This window comes from Mobula hypostoma, chromosome 5, assembly GCF_963921235.1.
Source record: "Mobula hypostoma chromosome 5, sMobHyp1.1, whole genome shotgun sequence".
NCBI lineage: Eukaryota > Metazoa > Chordata > Chondrichthyes > Myliobatiformes > Myliobatidae > Mobula > Mobula hypostoma.
The window spans coordinates 13607046-13624649 of record NC_086101.1 but is presented as its reverse complement, the minus strand read 5'-3'; the positions used below and the strand labels follow the sequence as shown (position 1 = coordinate 13624649).

At 48.6% G+C, this 17604-nt stretch overlaps 1 protein-coding gene across 1 annotated transcript in view; it reads left to right on the top strand.

The window, feature by feature from the left end:
• abhd16a (abhydrolase domain containing 16A, phospholipase) overlaps window positions 1-5528 on the top strand; it is a 147911-nt gene extending 142383 nt beyond the window's left edge. The window contains exon 20 of the mRNA XM_063048064.1: window positions 1000-5528. Coding sequence (XP_062904134.1) covers window positions 1000-1083 — 84 coding nt within the window. The 3' untranslated portion in view covers window positions 1084-5528. The remainder of the gene's footprint in view (window positions 1-999) is intronic.
• Window positions 5529-17604: the final 12076 nt, after the last annotated feature.

Here is a 17604-nt window from a genome sequence, read left to right as displayed (position 1 = left end):
TTAGGCTCAGAGCCCTCTAAACCTCCCCTTTCCATACTCATCTCAATGGTTTTTAAGCATTTACTAATGTGCCCGCCTCATCTGCTATTCCTGACAGCCTATCCCAAATCCACGTTGTGTGAAGAAGCTGCCCCTGATGTCCCTTTTAAACGTCTCACCTCTGATCTTTAGCACCTCAGAGACGAAGACTTTGTCTGTCTGTGACTCTCATGATCTAGAGTACAGGGCACCCCTCAGTCTCCTGTGTTCCAGGGAATGAAGTCCTGGTCCATGCAGACTCTTCCTGTGCTCAAAGTTAAATGTAACTTTATTATCAAAGTACCTACTAGTCACCATGTTTATTCACTTTTTGAGACAGTGCGGAATAGGCCCTTCTGGCCCTTCAAGTAGTAATACCCCCCCCCCCAATTTAATGCCAGCCAGGGACAATTTATAATGACTGTGGGAGGAAACCAGAGCACCCAGAGGAAACACCCATGCGGTCACAGGGAGAATGTACAAACTCCATAAAGGCAGTGGTGGCAATTGAACCCGGGCCGCTGGTACTGTAAAGCGTTGTGCTGACCGATACAGCGCCCTGCCACCCTGAGATTTGTTTCCTTGCGTGCATACTCTGTAAATCCTAAGAACGTAGTAGAATCAATGAAAGACCGCACACAGTGGGACGGACAACAACCACTGTGCAAAAGACAACAAACTGCAAATACAAAAGAAATATAATAATAATAATAATAAATAAATAAGCAATAAATATTGAAAACATGAAATGAAGAGTCCCTGAAAGTGAGTCCTTAGGTTGTAGGAACAGTTCAATGATGGGGCAAGTGAAGTTATTTCCACTGGTTCAAGAGCCTGGTGGTTCAGGGCCCCCGAGTCCAGGCAGCATCCGAGTAAATCATTAGGTTAAATCATTTAATATGCTGAGCCTTTCATCCCAGGAATCGTTCTTGTGACTGTTGCCGCTGGTGCTGAGATCTGCTTGTCTTCCTCCCTCTGCAGGCGCACAAGTACATGAGGAATTTTGACGCCACGCACTGCACCCCATTACCAGCCTCTGAGTTCACATTGCCCTGGTCTTTGTAGCCGGAGATCGGCAACGGGCAACAGGCAAGTCTGAGGAGATCCCAAGGGAGCTGTGCAGACGAGGAGACTTGTGGGATCCCCCTTGCCTGCTCGCTCCACCCCCCCCCAGGATGAAGAGAGATTGGTCGTTCCGTTGTCAGAGAGCTGTCGACCACTGGCGAGGGTGCAGTCTGTCCGTCTCCTCTCGATTCCTCCTTGTTCCCACTGCGGATGGGAGGAGACCTCCTGGTTCTCACTCGACGGCCTAGACTCAGCTGCGCATTGCTCAAGTCACCCGGAATGTGATCTGAGGAGTTCTCTCCCACCCCCCCCACCACTGCCTCCACTCCCTTCCACTCCCTTTGTTGTCCTGTCTGTCTCTCTCTTCCCCTCCCCTCCTCCTGGTTTCCTTGTGCCTCTAGCCCAGCAGTAACCGCAGAGAATGTGCTAATGGTGGGGTGGGGCTATGTGATCAGGCGTCATCCACTGCCAATTTCTTCCGAGCACCTCTCTTTCCTCCTTCCCCCACATCACTTCACACTCGCACTCGCGCGTGCGCACACACACACACTCACACTCTTCTGCCTGGAAACACTCAGCCGGTTGGTCGTTGTCTGTGGGAGAGAAACAAGGCCATCAGGTTCTGTCTTTATCGATACTCCCTGATCAGTTGTGCCTATTCCAGCACTCTATTTCAGATTCCCAGCATCTGTAGTGTTTTTGGGGTTTTAATTTGGAATGGGGGCACCGCCTTTTGCTGCCTGCCCAGTAACCCCTCTTCCCACCCCCCTGCAAGCAAGACCTGCCCTTCTCTGGCCCCATGCTTCCCGCTGCCTCTTAGAGATAGACTCTTTGCCCATGGCCCAGATGCTGCTGATGTGGTCTCTGTGCATTAGGAAAGTCCTGAGCTAACTAAAAGTCCATCCTTCCTCTTCACAGCCCTGCACCCGTCCCAGTTCAAAAGAAACCTGGAAGAGATAGGTTGGGAAGGGGTGTTGGTTGTCTGATCACTCCCGTCCCGGTCCGATTCCCCAACGATCACTTTGTATCGACTGCTCCACCATTAGGGCTGCGGGAAGCGGCTTTCCAGCACTGTAGGGTTTTCCCACACCTCCGCGCTAGAGCTCTCCCACTGTTCCTTGTCGGAGTCAAACACAGTTGTTTCAGGAGCCCCCATATTGGTGCAGAGTTGCCCAGAGACAGGGCCTTGGTTTGTCCCTCTCAGCTGGGCAATGTTCATGGGGAATAGAAAGTGTTTGCACCCCTGGGCAGGAGGGGAACTTGTTATTCCTGGTGGGGAGAAGGATTCTCCACACATCCACTACACGCTTCAATGGATCGGAAACTCATTCCCCCTCGTATACTGCTGTGGATCCTTGGTGCAGTGAGGTCTGTCCCCTCTCGTGTCCCACCTCCCAGGCATCAGGATGGGATGGGGGGGTGGTTCTCCTTGCCTATCACCTCCCTCGTTCCACTCCTCCTGCCCCCAGTTACCAGTTGGGAATGAGGGCTGTTTGGGATCCAAAGCCAATCATCTACCAAATCTTCCACCTTCTCCCAATGTTTTTTTTATCTCTGCGGAAGTTTCCTGGAGATTCCAAGGCAAATCCTGGAGGAGTGGGGATTCTCCCACCAGGGGATGTTTACAATCATTGCACTTAGAACCTATTAACAGTCTTAGCTCTGTGGGCCAGGAGGTGGGGGTGAGGGTCTTCTCCTATCTCTGGTCCAGAAACCTCCCCTTCCTGATTTAGGGCAGGCATCGTGGTTCCCCAGACACCTTGCATTCTCTTGTCCCACCGGGAAAGAGGGGTGACAGTGACCTCCTTCCTGTCCCCACCCTGCATATCCAAGCAATCCAAGCATGTACTTCCGTCTGGATGTCTAGACGTTTACTCACCTCCTCAGGATGGGACCGGTAGAGAGGACCCTTGATCTGCCTCCCGCCAGTTCAAGAGCCCTCTTGGGATCTTCCCTTGTTGCTGTCACATGACGAGCCACTGTCGGGACGCGGGGCCTCTCAGTGACCGTTGCTGGTGGTGGAACTGTTCAGAGACAGTGGGCCGGCTTTCCCACCTCTCTGGTGATGAGCACGTTTGCATGTCAAGTGTTGACTGGACAAGGCTGGGGCAGGGAGTGGTGGCGTTCCAGTCCATGGCACTGGTCCAGAGTCTCACAGGGTCGGGTTCGGGACTTAACGACCCCAGCCTGCAAGTCCTGCTCAGTGCAGAACAGCGTTCTGATGCTGACAACAGTCCGGAAACAGCCGAGACTGGAGAGCGGCTGTCAGCCCTGCTCACTGTGTGAGCCTGCTCGATGCCCCCATCTGCCTACTCCGAGCGGAGGAGGGGGTGAGGGGAACGGGGCTGTAGGGAGAGATGAGGCACATTCCCACCAGCCAGAAGCTGCCCGTAGCCCTGCAACGGGCGGCAAATCCGTCCCGGATGCTCCCACGGGGTATCCGTAAATCGGGTGTTAACCCGAGGAGTGCCTGTATTAGAAATATAATTAGACTATCCTCCTGCTCAGTGCCGCTCTGTCAGATAATGGCTGAGGTAACCTTTAATTGCACTTCTCTGCCTTGTTCCTGTAACCCTTGAATTCGGGTCCACCTCTCTGGCTTTCTTTCGGGGAGAGGAGCCCAGGGGCTGAGCGTGATCTTCAGTCAGCTTCTCAATGCCCTCTGCCACTTGGTCATATATATGCCCTCTGATTGATTTTTCGAGAGGTGGGTGTGTTTGGCATTGGGTGCCCTTGAGAATCTGGGCGTACGTCCCTTCGTCGAGGAGCTGCCGTCCTTCAGTTGGGGGTCCCCCCGTAGAGCTATTGGTCATGACTCGGGAGCGGAGAAATGTCCCCAAGCCCGCGAGGGAGGTGTGATTTACAAAGCGAGCAGCAGGTGGTGCTGTTTCCAAATCGTGACGCCGCGGGTAGGAGCGCTGCCTGTCACCGGTTCGATTCTGGGCGCCTCTGCTGTCTGGGTGTGGAGTTGGCATCTTTCCTTTCTGACCGCGGAGATCCCCGCCACTCCTGATAATGTGTTAATTGCAACTCAGCATCTATGGAAGGGACTTTCAGGCCGACTTTAGACCCTTCATCAGGACTAGAAGGTGTGTGGAGGAGATTGAGTACAAGCTGGCAGGTGCTAGGTGAGGGGAAGTGGGTGGAGGAGGGCAATGAGGAGGAGACAGGTGGAAGAAGTAACGGACTGCAGATAGGTGAGAACAGTAAACCATGGCAGAAAGGGAAGGAAAGGGGGAGGTGGGGTTTCCAGCGTTTCGTGTGTTTTTCTCCGGATTTCCATCATTTGCAGAATCTTTAGAAGATGAATTAACCCCCGTGGGTAAATGAGGTTAATGGTTTAATTGAGCACTAGAGCAATTTAGTCCCGATGAAAGGTCTCGGCCCGAAACGTTCACTCTGTTCAGCCTTTCCATTGATGCTGCCTGAGCGGCTGAGGCGCTCCAGCATTTTGCGTGTGTCTGCTGCACTGGAGCAATTTGACAGGAATGTGGGGAGAACCACCGGGGATCTGTAACCCACAGGGCTTCCTCAGGCTGCAGTTTGGGAACGCGCTTCTGAATCTGCGCCCCAACTCCGGTAAACTGTTAGGGCGCGCATGTCCACCCCAGGTTACGGCAGGTCCCCGTGAACCGGACAGCTCGCCGTCAGCAGCGCAGCCGCGAACCGGCGGATGTGCCCGCGGCCCTGTCAACCTCCCAAAATCGCTGCCCCTGCATTCCTGAACACACCCATGTCATCATTTCAGATGCACAGCCTGGGCACTCCCCCGAGTAGTTTTCGTTCTGACTGCTTTGTGACCCTACGGCTTTGCCGTAATATCTACCGCTTTCTGTGGGGTAGTAGTCCGTCTTTTGAAGGGCTCGTCTGCGAATTGCAATAGGTACATTTAATGCCAGGGAAATGTATATAATATACATTCTGAAATTCTTTTTCTTCGCAAACATTTGCAAAGAATTTAAGGATATTCTTGACCCTCCTCTCATCAAATGTACTTTTTTTTATATAAAAATGGTCCGGGTGATTTTGTTATCAATACTGTAAATTATGCTATTTAATTTTTTTGGAGCTGCTCTCTGCGTGATTGTCTCTGCATGTTGGGGCGAGGGGGGAGTGTACATTCTGGGATTGTTTTATATCAAGTTCACAGTCTGTTTCGTCTCCTGGCAACGCTGAGGAGAAATAACGTGCAAGGTCGTTTCCTGTTCCCGTCCGACCGAGTGTGTGTTAAAGAGCGCCGCCGGACTCACCGTGTCGTTCTAGTGTTTGAGCTGGGGGAGGGAAGAAAATAAAAAGTAATCATAATTAAAGATATTTACTTGTTCCTTCCACGTACGGCAAAGATCACAATGATTAAAAATGGTGGTTTAGTGTGTGTGTGTTTGAATGATGTCCATTGTCACGATTATTCGTCATCCTTTTACTTTTCCCACCCAAACTCATGACTCATGCCTCTGAACCATAGTCCTGCAGCCAGAAGGAATAAAGGTGCAGTTTGTCCGTGCTTTGAATGAACATAGGATATTCTAAGTAGTCTCCCAGCCAGCCTGAGTGCTTCCAGAAGGTGCAGCCAATGTTCTGAGAGGTGTCGTGGCCGGTTTTGTGCGCGGTGTGATGTAATAATGACAGGATAATACTCCGAACAGACTGCTGAATGATAAATATGGAAGTAGAATCCAACATAGTGTCGATAATCTATAAATGACACCTTGGGATGTGTGTCTTTCAGTTGTGAATGGATTCTTTCCAATAACAGGTTTAGAAATAGACAATAGGTGCAGGAGTAGGCCATTCGGCCCTTCGAGCCAGCACCGCCATTCACTGTGATCATGTCTGATCATCCACAATCAGTATCCAGTTCCAGCCTTATCCCCATAACCTTTGATTCAGCTATCTTTAAGAGCTCTATCCATCTCTTTCTTGAAAGCATCCAGAGACTTGGCCTCCACAGCCTTCTGGGGCAGAGCATTCCATATATCCACCACTCTCTGGGTGAAAAACTTTTTCCTCTACTCCGTTCTAAATGGCCTGCCCCTTATTCTTAAACTGTGGCCTCTGGTTCTGGACTCACCCATCAGCGGGAACATGCTTCCTGCCTCCAGCGTGTCCAATCCCCTAACCCTAACCTCTTCCTAGAGATGCTGCCTGGCCTGCTGTGTTCCATCAGCAACTTTGATGTGTGTTGCTTGAAATTCCAGCATCTGCAGAATTCCTGTTGTTTGCATTCCTTAATAATCTTATATGTTTCAATAAGATCCCCTCTCAGCCTTCTAAATTCCAGAGTATACAAGCCCAGTCGCTCCAATCTTTCGATGTATGACAGTCCCGCCATCCCGGGAATTAACCTTGTGAACCTACGCTGCACTCCCTCAATAGCAAGAATGTCCCTCCTCAAATTTGGAGACCAAAACTGCAGACAGTACTCCAGGTGTGGTCTCACCAGGGCCCTGTACAGCTGCAGAAGGACCTCTTTGCCCTTATACTCAATTCCCCTTGTTATGAAGGCCAGCATGCCATTAGCTTTCTTTACTGTCTGCTGTACTTGCATGCTTGCTTTCAGTGACTGATGTACAAGAACACCTAGATCTCGTTGTGCTTCCCCTTTTCCTAACTTGACTCCATTTAGATAATAATCTGCCTTTCTGTTCTTACCACCAAAGTGGATAACCTCACATTTATCCACATTAAACTGCATCTGCCATGCATCCGCCCACTCACCCAGCCTGTCCAAGTTACCCTGCATTCTCATAACATCCTCCTCACATTTCACACTGTCACCCAGCTTTGTATCATCGGCAAATTTGCTAATGTTAATTTTAATTCCCTCATCTAAATCATTAATATATATTGTAAACAGCTGCGGTCCCAGCACTGAACCCTGCGGTACCCCACTGGTCACCGCCTGCCATTCCGAAAGGGACCCGTTAATCGCTACTCTTTGTTTTCTGTCAGCCAGCCAATTTTCAATCCATGTCAGTACTCTGCCTCCAATACCATGTGCCCTAATTTTGCCCACTAATCTCCTATGTGGGACTTTATCAAAGGCTTTCTGAAAGTCCAGGTACACTACATCCACTGGCTCTCCCTTGTCCATTTTCATAGTTACATCCTGAAAAAATTCCAGAAGATTAGTCAAGCGCGATTTCCCCTTGGTAGCTCCATGCTGACTTGGACCGATCCTGTTACTGTTATCCAGATATGTCGTAATTTCATCTTTTATAATTGACTCCAGCATCTTTCCCACCACCGACGTCAGGCTAACCGGTCTGTAATTCCCTGTTTTCTCTCTTCCTCCCTTGAAGAGGGACAACATTAGCCACCCTCCAATCCACAGGAACTGATCCTGAATCTATAGAACATTGGAAAATGATTACCAATGCGTCCATGATTTCTAAAGCCACCTCCTTAAGTACCCTGGGATGCAGACCATCAGGTCCCGGGGACTTAACAGCCTTCAGACCCAACAGTCTATCCAACACCATTTCCTGCCTAATATAAATTTCCTTCAATTCATCCATTACCCTAGGTCTTTTGGCCACTATTACATCTGGGAGATTGTTTGTGTCTTCCCTAGTGAAGACTGATCCAAAGTACCTGTTCAACTCGTCTGCCATTTCCTTGTTCCCCATAATAAATTCACCCACTTCTGTCTTCAAGGGCCCAATTTTGGTCTTAACTATTTTTTTCCTTTTCACATACCTTAAGAAGCTTTTACTATCCTCTGTATTCTTGGCTAGTTTACCTTCGTGCCTCGTTTTTCCTCCGCGTATTGCCTTTTTAGTTACCTTCTGTTGCTCTTTAAAAGATTCCCAATCCTCCAGCTTCCCACTCGTCTTTGCTGTGTTATATTTCTTCTCTTTTATTTTTATACTGGCCATTACTTCCCTTGACAGCCACGGCCTCCCTGTACTCCCCTTAGGATCTTTCTTCCTCTTTGGAATGAACTGATCCTGCACCTTCCGCATTATTCCCAGAAACACTTGCCATTGCTGTTCCACTGTCATCCCTGCTAGGGTATTGTTCCATTGAACTTTGGCCAGCTCCTCCCTCATAGCATCATAGTTCCCTTTGTTCAACCGTAATACTGACACTTACGAGTTTCCCTTCTCCCTCTCAAATTGTAGATTTAAACTTATCATATTATGGTCACTCAGTGTCCACTTTATTAGGCATAGAAGTGGTCGTCTGCTGCTGCAGGCCATCCATTTCAAGGTTTAATGCGTTGTGCATTCAGAGATACGCTTCTGCACACCACTGTTGTAACACGTAGTTACTTGAGTTACTGTTGCCTTCCTCTCAGGTAGAACCAGTCTGATCATCCTCTGCTGACTCTCGTTTACAAGGCATTTTCACCCACAAAACTACCTCTGGCCGGATTTTTGTTTTGTTTTCACAGCATGTAAGCTCTGTTGTGCGTAAAGATCAGCAGTTTCTGAGATACTCAGACCACCCCATCTGACACCAACAAATATTCCACGGTCAAAGTCACTCAGATCACATTTCTGCTCCATTCTGATGTTTGGACTGATTAACAATCATACCTCCTGACCATGTTTTTTATGTACAGTATTGAGTTGCTGTTATGTGAGTGATTGGTTAGATTTCTGAATTAATGACCAGGCATACAGTAAATTGGCCACTGAATCCCAAAGCATCCACATTGCATTTTGTCTACCCTTTTTAATTTATGACTTTCCACGTAAAAAATTATTTCCAAGGAATACAAGCTGAGGTGGTCAAAGAATGGATGGGAATGCAACTCAGAGTTTGGTTGTTTATTTAGGGATACAGCATAGTAAAGGGCTCTTCCGGCCCAACGAGTCTGCACTGCCTATGTGACCAATTAACCTATCAACCACCATAGTTAGGGCGCTACAGAAGCGTAGTGGTTAGCGTGAAGCTATTACTGCTTGAGGCATTCAGAGTTCAATTCCAGCACCGTCTGTAAGGAGTGTGTACGTTTTCCCCCATGACCACGTGAGCTTCCTCCAAGAGTTCCAGTTTCCTCCCACAGTCCAAAGGCATATTGGTTAGCAGGTTAAATGGCCATTGTAAATTGTCATAGAACATAGAAATCTACAGCACATTACAGGCCCTTTGGCCCACAATGTTGTGCCGACCATGTAACCTACTCTTAAAAACTGCCTAGAACTTCCCGACTGCATAACCTACTTTACTAAGCTCCATGTATCTATCTACGAGGCTCTTAAAATACCCTATTCATCCGCTTCCACCACCATCGCCAGCAATGCATTCCACGCACCCACCACACTCTGTTTGAAAATCTTACCCCTGACATCCCATTGGTACTCTTTTCCATGCACCTTAAAACTCTTTTCAGCCCTGGGAAAAAGCCTCCAACTATCCACACGATCGATGCCTTTCATCATCTTATACACCTCTATCAGGTCACCTCTCATTCTCCGTCGTTCCAAGGAGAACAGGCCAAGTTCCCTCAACCTATCATGTGATTAGGGTTGCTGGGTGGTGCAGCTCATTGGGCCGAAAATGTAACGTGTTTTAAGTTGCAGAGTAGGGTGATGGGTAAGAGAGAACAAGCATGTGTCTGATATGGAGTGCAGAGACTGAATGATACAAAGAGTGTGGCAGTGAGCGAGAGAGAAAATCCCTTAACATCAAATCTCTCTGGAGGAGGTGAGAGGACAGAGAAAAGGTACAGAAACAACTGGATGCGAATCTGAGTGTTACAGTCCTAAAACAGTTAAGTCATGTCAGATAACCAGCCTTTCCAGTTTGTCCATACTGGCATGTTATGGAGCACTACAGCACAAAATACAGGTACTCTGGCCCATCTAGTCAGCGCTGGTCTGGTTTTCTACCTAGTACCATCTACCATCAATACCCTCTCATCCATGTACCTATCTAAACTTCTCTTAAATGCTACAATTGAACCTGTTCTTAATAAAGCGGCAAGGTAACTACAGCACAGAGATGACTTTCAGCCCTTCTAGGCTATGCTGAACTATTATTCTGCTGAGTAGTCTCATCAACCTGTACCTGGACCTCTCCCATCCGTGTGCTTATCCAAACTTCTTCGGAATGTTGAAACTGAACTCACAGCCTTCTCTTGATGGCCTTCCCGTGTTATGCTGGGTTTTTAGAAAATGCATTGCTGTTTTCACAGCCCACATTTACAACTTCTCTTCCATCTGCATCCCCTTCAGACAGATCAACTGTAATCACTAAGCTCTTCCAGCTGGGCGCACCCAACTTTTATATCATCTCATGATATGGTAAATCGTTCCCTTATTCTTTCCACCCTTTTCCTTTCTCCATGGCTTGAAGCGTGTTTGATTTCTCCTGGTAGACAAATCCCACCCCCCCACCCCTCTATTCCCCACTCTGACCTTTTACTTCTTCTCATCTGCCTATTAAGTCCCCTGGGACCCCTCCTCTTTCCCTTTCTCCAATGGTTCACTCTCCTCTCCTATCAGATTCTTTCAGATTCAGCCCTTGACCTTTCCCACCAACCTGGCTCCACGTTCCAGCTAGCCTTTCTCCTTTCCCCACCTTTTTATTCTGCAATCATCCCCCTTCTCAGTCCTGAAGAAGGGTCTTGACCTGAAACGTCGACAGTTAATTCTTTTCTGTGGGTGCTACCTGAGCTGATGAGTTCCTCCAGCGTTTTGTGTGTTTTGCTTTGGATTTCCAGCATCTGCAGACTTTCTCGTGTTTTAGATTTTTAGTTGCTCTCTCTTTTAAAAACAATTGGTTGAAGGACCGTCCTGGGCGATTACCCGAGTTGGTCATGATGTTCTCCTGAGGGAGTTGTCTATGGATGGGTCGTCAGGTGGCCGATCCTGGATCCACATTTTCTGGCACCTGGTGGTTGCAGTCAGTGATCGGATCTTTGGTTGTTCCGTCTCTCCTTTCACAGCTGTCACTTGTTCTCTGTGGCACAGCGGACGTCGCTCACATTTTACACGGCTCCCTTGTGAAGACATTTCCTCCAGGTCTATCTATTGAGTGCAATGTCTTCGCAGATTTTAGATGCAATGCTGAGTTTCTTCTGGCTGATTTTGATGTTATCCTTGAGGCGTTTCCTTCGCCTATCGGAGGCTTGCTGACCTTCCTTCAACTGGGAGTAAAGGATCTCTTTGGGGAGACGCGAGTTAGGCGTCCTGTGATATTACCCATTCGTTGCAGTTGGTATTGCTTTATCGTGGTGGAGAACAGTGTCGTTGAGCGCATACAAGAGAACTCCTTTTACGCTTTGTCAGAGTTGCTCGAACTTCCAGTGATTCCCCCCGACCCCCGGTTTCACCATTCCTCACTCCTATTTCCCTCTCTCACCTTACCTGCGCATCACCTCCCTCTGGTGCTCCTCCCCTTCCCTGTCTTCCGTGGTCATCTGTGCTCTCCTGTCATACTCGCCCATCTCCTGCCCTTTTCCCTTTCACAAACCAACTTCGCAGCTCTTGCCTTCATCCCTTTCCCGGTTTCACCTATCACCCGCCACCTTGTACTTCCTCCTTCCCTCCCCGCACCCTCGTACTCTGACTTCTATTCCTTTCCAGTCGTGATAAAGGGTTTCGGCCCGAAACGTCAACTGCTTACTCTTTTCCACACACGCAGCCTGACCTGCTGAGTTCGCCCAGCACTTTGTGCGTGTGCCTTTGGCTTTCCATCATCTGCAGGTTCTCTTACCTAGTCTATTACATCCCAATAAAGAGGGTCCCTTGCTTTACAGACTGATTGCAGAGCAGGACCTGTGAAAGCAGCCCTCTCTGAGTGTCACACATACTGAGTTCCTTTAGCACCGTGGAACAGGGATGTAACTTCCTTAGCTCCTCGTGACAGGAAAATTCGCCCATCCCTGGAATTAGCTGAAGGAATCGCTTCTGGACTGAACCTGCTTAGAAAACCAACCTGCGGACTCAGAAAGCGTCGTTGCTGTGGCACCTAACACATCCCTTTACATTCAATTGATTTCTTTTTTTTTGAAGGAAGTTGTCTGCTGTGGAGCACAACTGCACAGAAACAAGCCCTTCGGCTCATCTAGTCCATGCCTACCCGACCAGGCTCCAGAAGATCTCACACACACACACACACACACACACACACACACACCGATGACCGTAACCGCGGCAATCGGTGCTGAAGCTGGGGGAGAAATGGCAAGTTAGGTCGGACAGTTATCTTTCAAGGAGGAACACGAACCGAATAAAGACTAATCGGTGATAAAAGTCAAGGGCGGCGGCGCCGGAGACAGGGGTGGAGGGCACGATGCGACCCTGTAGAGGTTGTTCCTGGCTGCTGGCTGTGCAGAACTTGCTCTATCTTTGGCAGTACTGGATCTTTAAAGGAAAGAGCCACCAGGACCGCCTGCTATGGATCAAAGGGGTGTGGCTCATGGACCGGTGCTGCTGGGACACAAGCCAGGGCCTGATCATCCCTGGTTGGGTCGCCTGGGCGAGGGTGTCTGATGTTGAAAGACCTGAAACACCTGCTAATCTCAGATTCCATCACTGATGCTGTGTCCCCGCGCATCCTAGGATGTATCTCAGCATCACAAGGAAACTTTTTGATAGCACCCGCCTTCCAGGAACCAGGGAGCAGTGGAAACAAGAGCCTGGCACCCTGTTCCACCACACTTCATCGCACATCCAGTGAAGTTTTTCAATTAATTGAGTTGGCACGGTCGCCTTGTGGTTCGCATAAGGCTTTACAGTGCCGGCAACCCACGTTCAATTCCTGCTGCTGCCTGTAAGTTTATATGTTCATTGTGTGGGATTCCTGTAGATGCTCCGCTTTCCTCCCACTAAACGGGTTAATTGGTTACATGGGCGTAATTGGGTAGTGTAGGCTCGTTTGACACTACTGTATCTCTAAATAAAATAAAATAATTCCTCACATGCCCTACCGCTCCTCTCTTCACCATGTTGACCAGGGCTGATGTACAGCAGCCAATTAACCCACCGACCCGCACGTTGTTGTCACATGGGAGGAAACCGGAGCATCGGGGAAGGAGTCCTGCAGGGAGAAAGATGCAAACATCACGCACACAGACAACGCCGGAGGTCGGATCGAGCCTGTGTCTCTGTAACCACTGTGCGTATACCGGCATTTGAATTTACATCCTGGGTCCCTAAACCCCGGTCAGAGCCGTCTCTATTTCCTGAGGAGACTGAGGTCCTTTAACATCTGTCAGACGATGCTGAGGATGTTCTACGAGTCTGTGGTGGCCAGTGCAATCATGTTTGCTGTTGTGTGCTGGGGCAGCAGGCTGAGGGTAGCAGACACCAACAGAATCAACAAACTCATTCATAAGGCCAGTGATGTTGTGGGGATGGAACTGGACTCTCTGGCGGTGGTGTCTGAAAAGAGGATGCTGTCTAAGTTGCATGCCATCTTGGACAATGTCTCCCATCCACTACATAATGTACTGGTCGGGCACAGGAGTACATTCAGCCAGAGACTCATTCCACCGAGATGCAGCACAGAGCATCATAGGAAGTCATTCCTGCCTGTGGCCATCAAACTTTACAACTCCCCCCTTGGAGGGTCAGACACCCTGAGCCAATAGGCTGGTCTTGGGCTTATTTCCTGGCATAATTTACATATTACTATTTAACTATTTATGGTTTTATTACTATTTATTATTTATGGTGCAACTGTAACGAAAACCGATTTCCCCCAGGATCAGTAAGGTATGACTATGACTATGACTACTAGTAAGTTCCCAGTCTGGGAGCTTAGCCATGGTGCCACTGACAGGTTTCAGATTCCCACAGCCCCACAATGTGGATTGAGATGTTGCCGGCTTTGTTACAACGTCCTTGCTGGGCCTGACCAGCTGGCTGGGTGGGTGCAGGGTGGATGCTCAGACGGAGGTGGGGTTGAAGGGTTTAAGATGTGGGTGTGATCCAGCCTTATTCAGTTAACCTGCCCTAAACCAGATTGGGTTGTAGAGTCACAGAATAATACAGCATGAAAACAGGCCCTTTGGCCCAATGGATCAATACTGACTAAGAGTCACAAGGGGCTTGTAGAAGAGATGAGGAAGAATGTAACATCGAAACAGCGAATTGCTGGTCTCCACTCTCGCTGTTGCAAGAGCGACCTCTCTCTCTCTTGCCGGAGAGAGACAGACAGCCTGTCTGAGATACCGAAGTGCTGGGTTATGAACTGTGTTTTGATAGACTCTGGATGAATGTCTCTTTGGGGGGCTTTCACTGTTGCTTACATGGGGGGGGGGGTGATGTTAGTTCTTCTGGTGTGAGTGGGGGAGGGGCGTTTGAGGCTTTGGCTGCTGCCTGTGCTAAGGGTGGGGGAGGGGGTTTCAGGGTTTTGATGTTTCTATCATTCATTCTTTGGGGTTTCTTGTTTTGTGGCTGTCTGTGAAGGGTATGAATTTCAGGTTGCATACTGTATACATTCTCTGATATTAAATGAACCTTAAGCTAGTTCCATTTGCCTGCTTTGGCCCACATCCCTCTAAACCATTCCTATTCATGTGCCTGAACAAAGTAGTGGAATACAACCTGTTCCACCAGCTCACCAAGCAGTGCCATTACCCCATTAATTCTCCTGGTGATCTATTCTCCGCAAGTTCCCACTAAACTCTCTCCAGTAAAGTGACGGAGTTCATGAGCTGTAAGGTTATATTGCATATTGCATATAAGGTAAAACTCTGGTCAGAACACACTTGGAATATTGTGCTCTGTTCTGGTCTCCTCATTATAGGAAGGATGTGAAGGTTCTCAAGAGGGTGCAGAGGAGATTTACCAAGATGTGCCTGGATGAGGGAGCATGTCTAATGAGGAAAGTTTGAGCAAGCTAGGACTCCACTCTTCAGAGCGAAGGAGAATGAGAGGTGACTTGATAGAGGTGTATAAAATGACAAGAGGCATAGCTAGAGTGGAGGGTCAGTGCCTTTTCCCCAGGGCAGAAATGACATACAGAGGGCACAATGTTACTGTGATTAGAGTTAAGTATAGAGGGGATTGCAGAGGTAGGTTTTGCACACAGCGAGTGCCTGGAATGTACTGCCGGGGTGGTGGCAAAGGCATGTACATTAAGGACATCTACAACACACCTAGGTAGGCAGTTGTCCGAAAGAAAAGTTGGATCTGCATGGGAGGGAAGCATTAGATTGATCTTGGAGTAGATTAATCTGTCAGCACAACATTGTGGGCTGAAGGGCCTGTATTGTGCTGTGGCTTCCCTGTTCTATGATCTGCCAACCACTGACAAACTGGGGGCACTTTGTGGCAGCCAGTTGACCTGCAAAGCCTGCATGTTATGTGGGAAGAAACCAGTGCACCCGAGGGGAAACTCACACAGTCAAAGGGACAATGTACAGACTCGACACAGGCAGACAGCGCTGGAGGCTGGGGTTGGACCCAGATCTGTGTGGCTGATGTTCACCAGCCGTGCCGCTCTGCCCCTCTCCCCTCTACTGACCTTTTACCTCAACAATATTTAAACAGTTTTAAAGATTGGTTTTATTTGTCACATGTACTTTGAAAGATACAGCCAAATGCACCCAAAATGCTGGAGGCACTTGGCAGGCCAGCCAGCACCTATGGAAGAAAGTACAGTCGACATTTCGGCCCGGGTTCCTCCAGCACTTTGTGTGTTTTGCTCGGATTTCCAGCATCTGCAGGTCTTCTTTTGTTTGTAACAAAATGCATCATTTGCGTCAATGACCGACATGGTCTGAGGAAGTGCCGGAGGAAACCCGATATTGTTGGCATGCTTCTGGCACCAACATAGCATGTCCACAAATTACTAACCTTGCTCACCCGTGCGTGTTTGGAATGTGGAAGGAGCAATGTATCTGGAGGAAACCCACACAGTCATGGAGAAAATGTAGAAACTCTTTACAGTGGGATTGCCAGCACTGTAAAACATTATGCTAAATGCTACACCATTGTGTCATCTACCTCCTCATAATCCTTGTTTCTCTCGATATTGAGAAAGGTGTCAACTGCTGCAAATGACTGAGCCTCCAGTGCAGAGAATTCCGATGATTCCTCACTTTCTGAGTGAAGAAATTGCTCCTCATCTTCGTTGCAAACAGCCTCCACTTCTTCTCAGACTGAACCTGAATCAAAATCAGGTTTATTATCACTGATGTGCTGCTTTACGGCAGCAGTGCGAGATATAAAATTGACTATAAATTACAATAAAAATGCGTAATCTTAAATAAGTTGTGCAAAACCAGGGCAAAGTAGTGTGGCGGGGTTTATGGGTTTATGTACCATTCAGAAATCTGATGGTGGAGGGGAAGAAGCTTTACCCTAAAATGTTGAGTGTGTGTCTTCAGACTATGCTCCTTTCACTCCTCGTGCTGGCAGAAACATGCAGCCTGGTGGCCATTCAAGTAGACAAGGAAGAAGAGCTAGTGCCAGCTTGCCTTCATTGGTCAGGGCACTGAGTATATAGTCACGTTGTAGCTGTTCAAAACTTTGCTGAGACCACACTTGGGGTATCATGTGCTGTTCTGCTCACTACAGTACAGGAAGGATGTGGAGGCTTTGGAGATGGTGCAGACTTTGTTCACTAGGATGCTGCCTGGATTTGAGGGTGTGTGATATAAGTAGACATTGGACAAACTTGAGCTGTTTTTTCTGGAGCTGAGGAAAGACCTGATGAAAGCTTAGAAGATTATGAGAGGCATAGGTAGTGTAGACAGATTGGGATTCAGCTTTATTTATTTATTTAAATCTTACATCCATCCTACAAAGTGAATGAGTAAAAATCTTTGGTTATGTCTCCGTTGCAATGTACAGACATGTGAATTTATAAGTCTAATGGCTTGTACCTGGCTGGTGGCGCAGTGGCATCAGCGCCGGACTCCGGAGCGAAGGTTCCCGAGTTCGAATCCAGTCGAGCCGCTCCTGGGCACGCTGTCCATACATGCCGGGTTGAGTGTCCAGCTCGCAACTCGGCCTCGTAAAAAAACTGCGCTGTGAGAATAATGTGGGGGACCACTCACAGAGTGGAAACATAGAAAATAGGTGCAGGAGTAGGCCTTTCGGCCCTTCGAGCCTGCACCGCCATTCAGTATGATCATGGCTGATCATCCAACTCAGAACCCTGTACCTGCCTTCTCTCCATACCTCCTGATCCCTTTAGCCACAAGGGCCATATCTAACTCCCTCTAAATATAGCCAATGAACTGGCCTCAACTGTTTCCTGTGGCAGAGAATTCCACAGATCCGAGACAACCACTTGAAAAAAAGTGGTCGCTGAGGCTCTGGCAGAGAATGGCACAAAAAAAAAGGCTTTTGGTCCTGTAGCCTGTTGGTCCTGGCTTTAATGCTACGGTACCAGTTGCCAGACGGAAGCAGCTAAAACAGTTTGTGGTTGGGGTGACTGGTGTCCCCGATGATCTTCCAGGCCCTCTTTACGCACCTCCTGCTGTGAATGTCCTCAATGGAGGGAAGTTCACATCCACAGATTCTCTGGACAGTCCGTGCCACCCTCTGCAGTGCCCAGCGATCAAGGCTGGTGCAGTTCCTGTACCAGGTGGTTATACAGCCAGTCAGGATG